This window comes from Neophocaena asiaeorientalis, unplaced genomic scaffold (genome assembly GCF_003031525.2).
Source record: "Neophocaena asiaeorientalis asiaeorientalis breed wild unplaced genomic scaffold, Neophocaena_asiaeorientalis_V1.1 scaffold177, whole genome shotgun sequence".
NCBI lineage: Eukaryota > Metazoa > Chordata > Mammalia > Artiodactyla > Phocoenidae > Neophocaena > Neophocaena asiaeorientalis.
The window spans coordinates 20,513,270-20,528,655 of NW_020172779.1; the positions used below are offsets into that span (position 1 = coordinate 20,513,270).

General features: G+C 46.2%; 1 protein-coding gene across 2 annotated transcripts in view; it reads right to left on the minus strand.

Moving 5' to 3' along the window:
• Positions 1-15,386, minus strand: part of TRAPPC9 (trafficking protein particle complex subunit 9) — a 509,572-nt gene that overhangs the window by 444,750 nt on the left and 49,436 nt on the right. For both annotated transcript variants that reach the window (XM_024741252.1, XM_024741251.1), the window contains 2 exons: positions 11,884-12,009; positions 2,633-2,849 (listed from right to left, as the gene is read on the minus strand). In XM_024741252.1, the coding sequence (XP_024597020.1) occupies positions 2,633-2,849; positions 11,884-12,009 (343 nt within the window). The remainder of the gene's footprint in view (positions 1-2,632; positions 2,850-11,883; positions 12,010-15,386) is intronic.

Below are 15,386 nucleotides of genomic sequence, written 5' to 3' on the forward strand. Positions count from 1 at the left end.
GGCAAACAGGTCACGCAGAAGGCCAGCCAAGGGATCCCATCTGCAGGGACGGGGCCCACCAGAAGGTTCTCATTTCTGGCTGTGAGTCCCTTTAGTCCTCAGGCTCCAAGATGACTTTCAGTTAAACACCACATGGTCTCGGTGTTTCAGAACACGAAGGACAGTCCTGTGACCACAGCTGGGGCAAGGCTGTCCAGAGAGAGTAGAAGCAGCCCTTAGAGGCCAGTTAGAGGCCCACAAGAGATGCCAGGAAGAAATTAAAATGGTCTCTGGGAAGCACCTGACTGCCACTGCCCTGAGGTTCTTGTCTGCAGAAGAGAGACACTGGGGCTGAAATCACAGGCCGCCGGTATTAATTTACCCAGAACTCACAGTCCGCCCAAAAGCGCCAGTCGTGAAACAAGTGCTCAGCAAACCTTACGTTTCATCCCTTTTCTTGGGGGAACACAGAGGAAAAAGGAATTAGAGAAAGGAAGAGCAGATGACATGGCAGATGAAAAAAAAGTGTCGTGATTTCTGTTTGGGTGAGATGGTGAAAGATCTGGAAGAAAGTGTCACTGAATGAAGTCAGACGTGGCTGAGCGTCCATGCATTTCCCCTCAACATGTGGCACGGTGTCCAGCACAAAGCAAGAAGCAAGAAACGTCTGCTAACAGCAAGACCTCCTGGAGAGGGTCCCCAGTTCTACCCTTGAGCCCTTGCACTTAATACCATCACCAACGGCTGGGACAGAAGACAGGGACAGAGTTCAGGTTCAAAATCACTCCAACAGTACGAGCCCCATCACCGATGCTATCCAGCAGAGACAAACGTCAAGCCCCTTGTTTAACTTTTTAAAAAGATCAACAGCAAGGGCACAGGATGAGGGAGACCAGGCAAGGTCATGTGACCAGGCTCTATTATGTGAGATGGCTTTACAAAGGGAACGCTACGTAAACGGGAAAAGTATGCAGACTGCCCCTATCAGCACTGGGCCCACCAATCTTCCCCCTGTGGCTGCAGAGAAGCAGGACATCTAAAGCCCAAAGTCCACGCTGCCCGGCTCCTATCAATACCTCCTGAGCACGTGTGCTCACATGCCAAGCCCCCAGCAGCAGGTCTCTGGCTTCTACAGGAGGCGGGGGCTAATGAAGGGCTGTGTCCTGTCTCAGCTTCCCTCCACTCCTCAAAGGCCACCTGCCGTGCTGCTCACTCGGTCTCCCTCTGCTCTTCCAAACCCCAGGTCCCGCCTTTTATATGATTTTGGAAAACATTTTTTAAGTAATTTGGGCCCCCTGAAGTGATTTCGGATATCCCTGTGCTCTGAGCCAGGACTGTGGCAAACTACGGTCCGCACACCGAATCCGGCCCCACCCACACCATAAGTAAAGATCTGTCGGCGGACATTTCATCCCTGGCTGTTCTCACACCTCAGCAGCAGAGCCGACGAGCTGCAGCAGAGGCCGAAGGGCTCCCAGAGCCTGAAATGTTTACTCCCTGGCCCCTGGACAGAAAAAGATTGCCAACTCCTTGCTCTACGCTAATCAGAATTCATCCTGAGTGTACGATTCTATCAAATGTTAAGTGATGCTTTGGGGAGAAGGTCAGAATGGGGGGAAGTCCAGACAGAGTAATTCATCAAGAACCACCTAGGCAACGGAGACAGAGGAGAGGAAGGCTCTGGAAGGACCCGAGAGCTCTCTGCAAATACCTGGAAGGTCAACACATGCTAGAATTGCTTGTTTGTACGTTGGAGGGCAGGAGTTGTCCTCTTCCCACTGCTCCACTCGCTCACCTCACACATCCCATGGCACCAGGCAAGAGCGCGACAAATCATTACTGAGGAGGTGGACACAAAGGGAAAGCGGACACACCGTCCCCAGGAGGTAAGGCAAGCAGGAAGGGGATTCGTAATTCTTTCATGGAAAGACCCAGTAATCAGAACTACCCAAGAGCAGAACAGACTCATCACTCGGACCATGGGCCCCTCAGGCCGGCACACATGACCACATAAAACACGTGCCAGAGGACTGTCTTTGCCCTGGTGGGACAGGAATGTAGACGGCCCCTCAGTTCTCTCCCCGTCTAGCAGGCCAGGCCTGCTGGCTCTGGACGTGAGCTGGAGGAAAGTGCTCTGCATGTCCTGCCTTAAACGGCCATCAACCATTTTTTTTCGCCTGCGAATCACCCTTTGCCTGACACTAGGCATCGCACTTGTGTGCACTTGTTATTAGACTCAGAGCTATGTTCAACACGTACTACCCTGCATTAACATTGCAGGATAAGGATTTATCACCAAATGCATACCTGTACTTGTACACATATACCCCAGGACTTATTCTAGATTGGTTGATTTTTGCAAATTGGCTAAATCACATGAGGTAAGTAGGATTCACTAGGTATTTAAGATGTTTCAAGGAGGACACACGTCAGTGAGCTCAGGGGAGATTTCCAACCGGCACACAGATTTAAGAATGCCAGCCCGCATGCAGAGCACCGCTACGTTCTGTTGTGATCTATCAAAAGTACCCAAGTGCAGGAGAGCTTAGTCACCTTTGCACGCCAGCACCAGTCATCGTGTCCGACAGGCAGGGCAGGGCCCATTAACTGGACGCACCATTAATTGGACTGAAGCAACTTTCAGCTCTAGTACCTTTGTTGAAGTCTTGCGGATCCAGCGACAGACTATAGCCAGGAAGCGTCTCGAGGAGGAGTTTGTAGCAGGCCCTCCAGCCAGGCTCTGAGATGCTTGGGGCCACGCACTGCATGGCGGCCACGCGCTTGAAGAAGGCGGACTTGCGGTGGAAGCCGATCAACTCGTAGAGCTCAGAGAGGATGCTGTACCGCTGGATCTTCTCCTCCTCAGAGAGCTGAAGCACACAGAGGAAAGTAAAAAGCATGTGAAAGAATCTTACAAGTGAAAAAGGAAACATAAAAAAGCTTTTTCATAAAACAGGCCCAATGAAACATGAAGGAAAAGGGAAGCTGAGTTAGTGCACTGACAGGGCAGGATCCAGAGAAGCACTGACATGGAAGCTCCAAGGCCTTCTCTGAGCCCCATCTCTCCAAGCTCACCCTGTCCTTTTGCTAAGAAGGCCCATATTCTCTGGAACAAAGGTATTTGCTACCTAGCACATAAGATGCAGAGAAGGGAAAGAGAAAGGGCAAGACACTGGAATTTGGGCAGGGACTTTCATCAAATACATTAACTTCTCAAAACACAAAATATATAGAACCAGGTAACCAGGTAACTAGACAAAGAACTGTTAATAATAACCACACCTAACTTGGACTTAAATTAAGACTTCATGGCTTACAAAAATTTTTCTTTCATCTACAACCTAACCGTATTTTCCCAACCACCCCATGATGTAGTAATAACAACTTCTGTTTAATCACGACTACAGGCCAGCAATGTAACTACTAGGTAACAGCTCAGAATTTTTAAAAGCCGTGTCTGTGATATAGTCTGTGTACACATTTATTTCCTTTTGGCTTCATTCTAAACGAGGATCTAAATCAATTTTTTAAACGCAACAACAATAACAACAAAAAAACAAAAACGAGGGTCAAAAATGGGGATTTAATGCTTAACTGAAACAAGGGGCAGGTGAAGTCACAAAAATGCACGCCATGAGGCAGGGGTAATTAACAGAGGCCGACTATAGATTCAGCTCCAAGATCCCTGGCAGCTGAAGCAAAAAGTAGAAGATGATGAGCTACAGGAACCATAACACCTGTGTCAGCTGCTGGCACGCCCCATGCGGGAAGTCCAAAACATCCTTCTCACCATCGAGCATCCTTCTCAGACCCCCCGTGTTAAGTGAGACAAGCACATGCCCGCAGCCCGTGCCCCGGCCTCTACCTTGCCCTTCCCGCCAGCCCTCTCCCTCTCTCATCACTGTACTGGTCTGCAAACCCAGGCCTGAAGCGCCAGATTATGGAGGCAGCCCCACACCTTGGCTTGGCGGGCAGCTCACCCAGCTGGGGCCCCCTGGATCTGCCCATTTCTCTGCTGCACTGGCTTCCCACGGAGAGAGATTCCTTCCTACGCTGGTCCCCACAAAACTCCTCTCTCCTAAATGCAAGGACGTCAAGCCATATTCCAGACTCCTGTTCGACCAGCAAGTTTTCAGTTCCCTCTCTCTTTTTCCTTCTCCAATAAAGAACTTGACTTTCCTCCCTCTCCATCCAACCGTCTTCTTTGTGAGAGCTCTGCGTTCCCCACACACACACCATCCTGAAAGCCGGGCACCTTGCCGGCTAGGACCGAGATGTCTCCGTCTAACCTGGGCTGCATCCTTACACTTTCCCCCTTCTATCTCAGAAAGCCTTTCCTGAATCTCCCATCCCTCTGATTCTGAGTTTAAATGGACAAAGTTCTGAGGTTACCATTATTATGTGCATATCTACCGGGCTTTTGCTAGGTTCCCTTAGCAACAAGCTTCATTAAGGAACTGCATCAGGAAGTTTAAAGAGGCTATTCTTACATCTGAGTGGAGTAGCCGGCAGGAAATGTAAATGGCTTTGAAGAGAAAATTAACCAGGGACAAAGATGCCGCAGGTTCTAACCAACAGTGTGTCATGAGCCCAAACGTTATCAAACGGCTCAGTCATTACTGAACGTCAGATCTGCAGGAGGTGCCGGGTGCTGGGTTGAATAGACACTGGCCCTAGAGCATGCTCCCACAGCTGGTAAAGTGCTGGACTTTTCTCTAGTTTCCCAAACAATTCCTTACGACCTCTTTCTCTTATGGTCACTTACATTTCCTACTAATGGAGAAAATTAATTTCAGTCATCTGGGTTGTTTGCGGGGAAGCTACACGACGCAGTTCACAGAGCTCAGACTTTGGAGCCATGGTGAGCTAGATCTGAAGACCGTGGTAGCGTTTACAAGGTAATCACGGGCACGCAGCAAACACCCCAGCCTCGATTTCCTCACCTCTAAAACTGGGTTCAATAAAGCCAGTGAGCACAGTCGCCGTGATGATTATGGCCGCAACCTGTTTACCCCTAGGTAAGTGCCGGCAACAAGCTGGCTGCCTAATTAGTAGGAAGCATCCTCAGCGGGCTTTAGTTTACCTGAGAACAGATGCTTTGCCGTTTTGTCTTTGGTAACAGAACGTATTTTACTGAGATTAATACCACCAGAGCAGCACCGGCTAGAAAATTCCCCAGCTCTGCAGGGCGAGGCATGTTCCTTTCCTCTACAGAGCTGACCACATTTTCTAGTCATTTGTTTTTACATTTGTCTATTTAGCACCTGTGTCCCCCTCCGGACATTCTGCTCCAGCAGCGCAGGACCCTGTCTGCTTGGCTGCATCACTGAATATTCTCGGACTACAAGACAGTGGGCCCAGGGCCTAGCACCCAGCCTCCAGTACAGAACGTAGAGAAGGGAAAACCCAAACAAGCATGCTTTAACTAGGCCCCTGCACCCGAAATTACGGTCTGACTTGGGACAAATTACAAAATCTTCTTTACCCTGAGGCTCCTCTTCTATCAACAGGAATAAACGCACTTAGCACACAGAGTTACAAAGATAGAAGGAAATAACCAAATTCACAACCTAGTCAAGTGTCTGCTAGCGTCCAACAAACACGAGCTGCCTTTATTGCTCTGACACGTCACTGGTGGGGCTTTCTAAGTGCCAAGCAGTGTGTGAAGTGCTCTACATGTGTTATAATACTATTTATTGATACAACTTACAACAAATCCAGGAAGAAGGGAATATTATCATTCCCATTTTACAGATTCACAAACAGGCTAAGGGAGGTTACATTCCAGTCCAAGGTCACACGGAGGGGAAATGGTGGTTGAAACCTGAATCTGGGCTGCCAAGGTTCGCGTTCCTTCTCTCACTTCTACCTGACCTGTGAAATCTACGTGCCTGTGAAATCTATGTGTTCGACAGACAAACCTGCAGACAGCCAGCTGTTAAATGCAATGCACGCAGCCGTTTGTCAGAGCTAATTACCATAAACTACTCTCGTAAACAACGAAAGACAAGACAGGTGGATCCATGTTCCCGCTCACAAAGAGAAGTTCTGCCTTGAACACTCCTGCAACGTGCACAAACCCTTCCCAATACCACTAGATCCAAACGTATTCTTTTTCATTTTTTACATTTGCACAGGGCTTCTTAAGGCAGAAGGCACCTGCAATAATTCCATCTTGGTTCCTTTCAAAGTTTCCAGGTTAGCCAAAATCAGTCCCAGAACAGACACAACTCATCAGTTCTACAATGGAACACACCTGACCAAGAACCAAAACCTTGTCCTGGTTCAGAAAAACTATAGATCCCTCTTTGTTACTGTCATTACAAAATCCCACCAGTGTCTTATTTGAATTATGGTTTTCTCAGTATATGCCCAGTAGTGGGATTGCTGGGTCATGTGGTAATTCTATTTTTAGTTTGTTTGTTTGTTTGTTTTTTGCAGTACGCGGGCCTCTCACAAGGGAGGCTCAAGAGGGAGGGGATATGGGGATATATGTATGCATATGGCTGATTCACTGTGTTGTACAACAGAAACTGACACAGTGTTGTGGAGCAATTACACTCCAATAAAGATCTATTACAGGGCTTCCCTGGTGGCGCAGTGGTTGAGAGTCCACCTGCACGGGTTCGTGCCCTGATCCGGGGAGATCCCACATGCTGCAGAGCAGCTGGGCCCGTAAGCCATGGCCGCTGAGCCTGCGCGTCCGGAGCCTCCACAACGGGAGAGGCCACAATAGTGAGAGGCCCACGTACCACAAAAAAAAAAAAAAAGATCTATTAAAAAATAATAAAATTGTTTAAATTGTTTAATTTAAAAATTAAAAAAAAGAAAAATCCCACCAGAACTCATTATTTTGCTGTCCGCTCAGCTGGCAACCAGATACGGAGATGAGTCAACTCCAGCACAGCATCGAGTTGGGGAGAACTCTAAAGGCCCACACCCGCTGCAGCAAGGCGGGCCACTTACCTTCCGCATGGCTCTGCTGACCCCTAGTGTTCTACGAAGATCAGGCCAACAGAGAAGGGGGCTGTTCCCAACAGCTGCAAATTCCCACACATTAAATAAAAGCATCTGATCTTATCAAATATGTTGTGTATACACCCACCTGTGAAAACAGCTTCGCCAAAAGCCCAAATGTTCAACATTAATTTGCAAAGCCAACTCCGGTCCGTAAAGGCGAGCAAGTCTTAGGACACTAAGTCTTCCAAGTCCCTCCCACACCCAACCCTCCACCAAACTGCCTGCAGTTCTTCAGCATGCTTTTAAATGCATCCCCCCGCCCCCCAGATGTCCCTCCACGCCCTCTGGCCTGAGTATAAGAGCGGCTACTGGGTAACTGCAGGGCAACACTAGACAGGACTAGACACAGAGAATCTGAACTAAACTACTCCTGATCACCATGAGTTCGTTATTCCATCATTTGACAGATGAAAATATCGAGAGATATGGAGGATTATGCTCAAGGTCACGCAGCTAATAAGTGGCAAAGCGGGGTCTGCACACAGGCCCACGACTCTGCTCCTCACTCCAGCATGACGCCCCAGCTGGATCCCCACACCCACAGGGTTCTCTCGTGCCTGCCTGACAGGTCCACGTTTCTTTGCTTTGACTCACGACCTATAACAGGTCTGCCTTTTAAGCACCTTTTCCATCCACTGTCCCTCAGCAACAAAACCGCTCAGGCCACCAAACGACTTCCGGCTCCCCAAGCCCTCCGTGCTCGAGCCAGGTCACGCCTTCGCACCTGGTCCCTGCTCAGAGGCTCTTCAGCCCCTGTAGGTGGATTATTTCTGCTCTTTGCAGGGAAACCCCTCTGGGGAGCCCTCCTCTCACCCTCAGCACAGCAGTCCCCGGGCCGCATCCCCAGCTGTCCCACTAGATCTGCATGTGCCCTCTTTGGACCAGCAGCCTAAGAGCTAGGGATTACGCCCTGGTCATCCCTGCAAACGTACTGCCCAGCTCAGAGCTCACACCCAGCAGGTCACCCGGAAATCGTGGTGAGTGATGGATCCAACCCAGATGTCTGTGCCTTTGCCAGCACTGCTGAGGCTGGTTTCCACCCTTCGCTCAGTTTCCCATAAAACTGAAGCTTCACCGTCAAGTGGTGGGTTTTCACTTTTCCTGCCCATCTTTACCAGAAACGTCAAGGGAAACCAAAACACCTTTTCTCAACCCTTTCCTGATGACACATTCCCATCCGTGATATCGCCATGCTCAGCAGCTTTGAGTCCACGTAGTGTTGTTTCCCTCACACTAAATGGCTCCAAACGTTGTGGGATTTTTTTCTCTTTTTGGTTTGTTTGTACTCGGTTTATTCGCTTGATTCTGCTTTTGTCTCTCCCTTCAGTGTTAGGCTGGCAGCTGCCACTTCTCACTGCCTTCAGCTGCCTCCCTCCCAGTGTCCCGGGGGTGCAGTAACAACCTTCACAGAAGAGGAAACCAAGGCACAGAGAGGCTAATTTACCCAAGGGGCTAAGCCAGATTCAGGCCCCAGCAGTGTGTATTCCGAGTCCCTGTGCTAAACTATTATGCTAAAATAGTTAACTTTTTATAGATTGTGGTTATAAACATATGAGGTATCAAAATATGTATGAACAGCACACACATCAACGCTAAGACCTTCATTAGCCATTGCTTTATTTCTATTTTAAAAATTAAGAACCTCTGGGCTTCCCTGCTGGCGCAGTGGTTGAGAGTCCGCCTGCCGATGCAGGGGACACGGGTTCGAGCCCTGGTCCAGGAAGATCCCACATGCTGCAGAGCAAACTAAGCCTGTGTGCCACAACTACTGAGCCTTTGCTCTAGAGCCGGCATGCCACAACTACTGAAGCCCGCATGCCTAGAGCCCGTGCTCTGCAACAAGAGAAGCCACCGCAGTGAGGAGCCCACGCAATGCAATGAAGAGTAGCCCCTGCTCGCCACAACTAGAGAAAGCCCGCGTGCAGCAATGAAGACCCAACGCAGCCAAAAATAAATTAATTTTAAAAAAAATTAAGAACCTCTGCAGTCAATATGGCAAAATGTTTACATGTTAAACCTAGATGATAGAGGCATGTGTGTCTTATTGCTCATTCTCTCTTATATGTTCAAAATACAAAATGATTGTAAAGTCTCTCTCCCCTCCCCTCCACCCACTACCCTCTCTCTCACCTGAGCCTCCCAGACCCACATATTTTACAGTCTTTTCATTATATCCATAACTGAATCCACCAGCGTTGCCCCCAAACTCCCTCTGCAGCTTTCCCTTCTCCGAGCACAACATGACCATCATTTACCTAATTAATCAAGCCAGAAACCTGGGCGTTATTCTGTCTGCCCTCACATACATCATTAATCCCTTCCTTTTCACCCCCTAAACACGTCTTCGATCTGTTGGCTTTTTTCCATTGACCGTCCCACCACCACTCAGGTGAAGCCGCCTACACTGCCCACCTCGACTCCTCAAGAGCCTCCCACCTGGCCTGCCTCACCATGCTTACCCTACTCCACACAAAGGGGATCCCATCACTCCTGTGCTTTTAAGACCTTTCTTTTAAAAACCACTGTTCTTAGAATAAACTCCAAGTTCTTCACCTGGTGAATGTCTACCTTTGCCACGAAACTGTCAGCTTAATGAGAGAAGACTCTGCCTTCTCCACCTCTACGCCCCCTCCTGGCACAATGCCATGCTCAGTACAGATCTGCTCGATTACAGTAACGGTATTGTAACCCTAGTCCTGGGTCCTTAACCAAACTGCTTCACTTCTGAGTCTTGGTTGCCCTGGCCATAAAAATCCAAGGTAGATTAGAAAGATTATAGACGTTTGGCTAGATTATTGATTTGGGGATTTTACAGTAGCAACCTGCAACTAAATGTTCTAATGATTTTGTCTTATTAAAAACACATCCAGATTCAAGTAATATTTGTGGAATGCCTTAGGTGTAAAAGGAGCTGTACAAAGTACTTTCACACGCTTCATGTTTATTCTCACTGCCTTCAGCTGCCTCCCTCCCAGTGTCCCGGGGGTGCAGTAACAACCTTCACAGAAGAGGAAACCAAGGCACAGAGAGGCTAATTTACCCAAGGGGCTAAGCCAGATTCAGGCCCCAGCAGTGTGTATTCCGAGTCCCTGTGCTAAACTATTATGCTAAAATAGTTAACTTTTTATAGATTGTGGTTATAAACATATGAGGTATCAAAATATGTATGAACAGCACACACATCAACGCTAAGACCTTCATTAGCCATTGCTTTATTTCTATTTTAAAAATTAAGAACCTCTGGGCTTCCCTGCTGGCGCAGTGGTTGAGAGTCCGCCTGCCGATGCAGGGGACACGGGTTCGAGCCCTGGTCCAGGAAGATCCCACATGCTGCAGAGCAAACTAAGCCTGTGTGCCACAACTACTGAGCCTTTGCTCTAGAGCCGGCATGCCACAACTACTGAAGCCCGCATGCCTAGAGCCCGTGCTCTGCAACAAGAGAAGCCACCGCAGTGAGGAGCCCACGCAATGCAATGAAGAGTAGCCCCTGCTCGCCACAACTAGAGAAAGCCCGCGTGCAGCAATGAAGACCCAACGCAGCCAAAAATAAATTAATTTTAAAAAAAATTAAGAACCTCTGCAGTCAATATGGCAAAATGTTTACATGTTAAACCTAGATGATAGAGGCATGTGTGTCTTATTGCTCATTCTCTCTTATATGTTCAAAATACAAAATGATTGTAAAGTCTCTCTCCCCTCCCCTCCACCCACTACCCTCTCTCTCACCTGAGCCTCCCAGACCCACATATTTTACAGTCTTTTCATTATATCCATAACTGAATCCACCAGCGTTGCCCCCAAACTCCCTCTGCAGCTTTCCCTTCTCCGAGCACAACATGACCATCATTTACCTAATTAATCAAGCCAGAAACCTGGGCGTTATTCTGTCTGCCCTCACATACATCATTAATCCCTTCCTTTTCACCCCCTAAACACGTCTTCGATCTGTTGGCTTTTTTCCATTGACCGTCCCACCACCACTCAGGTGAAGCCGCCTACACTGCCCACCTCGACTCCTCAAGAGCCTCCCACCTGGCCTGCCTCACCATGCTTACCCTACTCCACACAAAGGGGATCCCATCACTCCTGTGCTTTTAAGACCTTTCTTTTAAAAACCACTGTTCTTAGAATAAACTCCAAGTTCTTCACCTGGTGAATGTCTACCTTTGCCACGAAACTGTCAGCTTAATGAGAGAAGACTCTGCCTTCTCCACCTCTACGCCCCCTCCTGGCACAATGCCATGCTCAGTACAGATCTGCTCGATTACAGTAACGGTATTGTAACCCTAGTCCTGGGTCCTTAACCAAACTGCTTCACTTCTGAGTCTTGGTTGCCCTGGCCATAAAAATCCAAGGTAGATTAGAAAGATTATAGACGTTTGGCTAGATTATTGATTTGGGGATTTTACAGTAGCAACCTGCAACTAAATGTTCTAATGATTTTGTCTTATTAAAAACACATCCAGATTCAAGTAATATTTGTGGAATGCCTTAGGTGTAAAAGGAGCTGTACAAAGTACTTTCACACGCTTCATGTTTTATAACATGAACAACCCAGACAGGGTCACAAATGGAATAGCTTCACAAGTGACAAATGTAAGGTGATAAGGCATTAAGCTTGTCCAAGGTCGCAAAGCTGGTGAGAGCAAAGTCGTTTCTCCAATCAAAAAAAATTTTGAAAGAACAGAATTCTGAATTTTGAGGGTAAAAGACCATAATACAAAGAGGTAAAACAACTCCCTTAATCAAAGTTTCAAGTTCTGACTCCAGAGTTTTAACCGTGCCATACTGAATGCTAGCACAGCAAAATCAGATGGTCTTTTGGTGAATAAGCTCCAGGAAAACCGCGTTAATTCTTCCACTCATAGGAGGACACACACCCACCTGTCGAAGGTTGATGTAGACTGCATTCTGGAGAAATTCCGAAGCTTCCATGCTCCGCTTCTGAATGGCGAGGACACGGACGGCCTTGACACACGCTTCTAACTCAATCACCCCGGCGTTCTTATACTGCAGGGTCAAAAGAGAAGATGAGAGGTGTTTGTGTCAGGTCGTGCAGGCGGTACCACAGGGACTCAGTGACACTGAGCAGCACGTCCCCACCCAAGGGGGGGACTTTGTGTTTGAGAAAGTCTATCCCTTAAGGGGGCAGAAGGGGTTGGTGGGATTGAGTGAACCTATAAATGCCCATATAGATATGTTTGCGTTCATTCAAATAATACAACCAACAGTCGCTGGATATTCTACAAAATTTCAAAATGTTATCAATGGAAACTTTGCTATTCACTTCCACTTAATCTCCTGCTCGAAAACATTCTTAGACTCTCTCACACCTGCAGCTTTGATGCAGTAGTTGCCAATTCATGTTACTTTGTTACAAAAGTTCTAGCTCCTTGTATCACTGTACCTGTCCTCTCTTAGCACGTTTGATGTCTTTCTGCTTATCTCTCTGAGTTACCTGTTCCTGCTTCTCAGATCCTGAGAGGAAGGACAAATGAAGATACATGAACAGAAAAGGTACCGTGGGCTTCACACAGCCACTCAGTAATGATCCCGGCGAGAACTTCTCCAATCTCATCTTCACCTCTCAAGGTTCTGCACGAGATGACATCCAGCCAGGAGAGCTGGCCTTGCCCACATGAAAGCTGTGTGGCTCAGACGTGAGGACAGGCCCAGAAGCTGGCTCTGGAGCCCAGGCCCCCCTGCTCTGTGCCTTCCTCTTTCCCGAGGCCCCAACTCGAAGCCCTCCATGCTCCCTGTTCTTCTGCCCTTTTTATTTTTTTTTCCTAATTACCCTGAGCTGGAGTGGTTTTCATCTGATGTATCTGAAAAGACTTCCTGCAGCTGGGGAAGAGGCTTCTGAGGTAAATCCATGTATTCTGGTGCCTGAAGAGCGCCCGAGGCTGAGAGACCCCCCACGAACACTCACCGAGGCGTTAAACGTGCTGTGGAGTCAGCCACCCCCCAGCAAGTGTTTGCTGAGACCCCAAGGCCTGCCTGGCATAACCACTCATGAACATGCAGTCTGCCCACTTATCAATTATGAAGAAGCAAAAATATCCAATTGCCCATGTTCCTTACTAAAATTATTTGTAAGGTGGGAAAAGAAATTACTGTGCCAGAAAGAGCAGGTCTCCACTGTTTCCTCATTTCCAATGTGTAACAGGCGCAGAATCTGTGATATATTACATGTAATTTATCAAAGACAGCACGAAAAGAAACTATACTTACCTAACTACCAATACTGAAGTCAGAGTCTATCAATTTTATATACCATTTAACAACACCACACAAAGAATCTAACAGGGACTCGATTTCATTGAAATATAATTATTTCCTTTCCTTCAAAACTCTTAAAATAACTTCTACTGAAGCGAAAATAGAAGTCAACTCATTTTTTTCACATATTTTGGTTATAGTTAAATATTTTAAATATTACAATGAAATTTAAATTGCAATCATAAAAAACTGTTCATATATTAGTAGAAAGATATACAGAATCAATGGGAATCAGGAAAAGAACGGACATTTACTAAAAGGCTACTACATACCTAGTCTTTTACAAGCATTCTCCTGGAACATAAGCTCTCTGATGCAGGGGCCCCCATTTTCACTGCTGAGTCCCTAGTAATCATCTACCAAGGCACCAGCATAGAACTATGCAATCAATATTTTAGAAATAAATGAGGGAATTATCTCATTCAATTCTAAAACAAACCCCTAAAATGAATACGGAACTTATTTACAGATAAAGAAAATAGGGTCCCAAAAAGTAAAGTTTCTTGCCCAAGGTCACAAAGCTAGTAATTGGTAAAGGCAGGATTTGAACTCAGGTCTGTCTGACTCCAAAACTAAGGTGGAAATCTCATTCCATTAGGAAGGGTCCAGCACCACAGACAACCCTCCTATCTTTGTTCAGATCTAGCCTTATATAGCCTTAGCATCCCATACGTAGGGAACTCGAGGACAAACCATAACAGTAAGGATTTTATAGCCAGTAATTTCTTAGGTCTTATTTACAAAGTGTCAGCAGATCAGCAGAAAAGCTCTGTAAGAAGGTATTTCTAAGAATAAAACCAAAGAGAAAACCCATAAGGAAAAGATTTACTACATTAAAGACATTTTTGACCACAACCAAAATGAAAAACCTCATAAACAACACAAAAGGCAAGCAACATCAAGAAAAAGATTTGCAATATATGTCAATGACAGAAAAGAAGCTAATATCCATGATTTACAAAGAGCTATCACAAAGCAATAAGAAATGCTCCCTAATTTAAATGTATGCAAAGGACAAAAACAGATAATTCATTTTAAAAATGCAATTGGCTAATACATGAACAACGTTCAATACCTCACTGGTCATCAAATGCAAACTAAAACAATGAAAAATTACTTTCGCTCATCATATTGGCAAATATTTTAAAAGGACAGTGTCTGTTTGTGGGAGAACAAACTGTTATAAAGCTTTTTGGAGGACGATACAGCAATGTATATGTAAACTCTAAAAAATATATGCACACTTTTTGACTCAAGTCCACTTCTGGGAATTGTTTCCTTTTAAAAAAAAAAAATCAGTCCAAAAAGATTTATCCATCACGGCATTTATCACAGCACTGTTTACAACGGTGGAAAGAAAAATTGAAGGAAAATAATATTCAGTAATAGAGAATTGGTTAAATGAGTAATTCTACATCTTTTCATTCCCTGTTGGAGAAGGAATTTGGAGAGTAACTTGAAAGTAACCTATGATAAATGTAAATGTCATGTCCAGTGACTAAATTTCCAGAAATCTTAACTAAAGGAATACTCATACAAGAACAAAAGAATATATGTACAAGAATGTTCAAACATTTTTTTCTAAGAGTGAAAAAGTGAAGATTCAATAACGCAGAAAAACGCATAATTTGCCAAATGAAAAATGTAGGTCTCCACACAGTAAAGAAGTACAGAATGCTCACCATTTTATGATATAGACGATATACATCGACAAAAAGAACAGAAAATAGATATTAAAAATGTTATCTCCAGGCTTCCCTGGTGGTGCAGTGGTTAAGAATCCACCCACCAATGTAGCGGACATGGGTTCGAGCCCTGGTCCAGGAAGATCCCACATGCCACGGAGCAACTAAACCCATGCGCCACAACTACTGAGCCTACGCTCTAGAGCCTGCAAGCCACAACTACTGAGCCCGTGTGCCATAACCACTGAAGCCCACGCACCTGGAGCCTGTGCTCTGCAACAAGAGAAGCCACCGCAATGAGAAGCCCACGCACTGCAACGAAGAGTAGCCCCCACTTGCCGCAACCAGAGAAAGCCTGCACGCAGCAACGAAGACCCAACACAGCCAAAAATTAATTAATTAATTAATTTTTTTTTTTTTTTT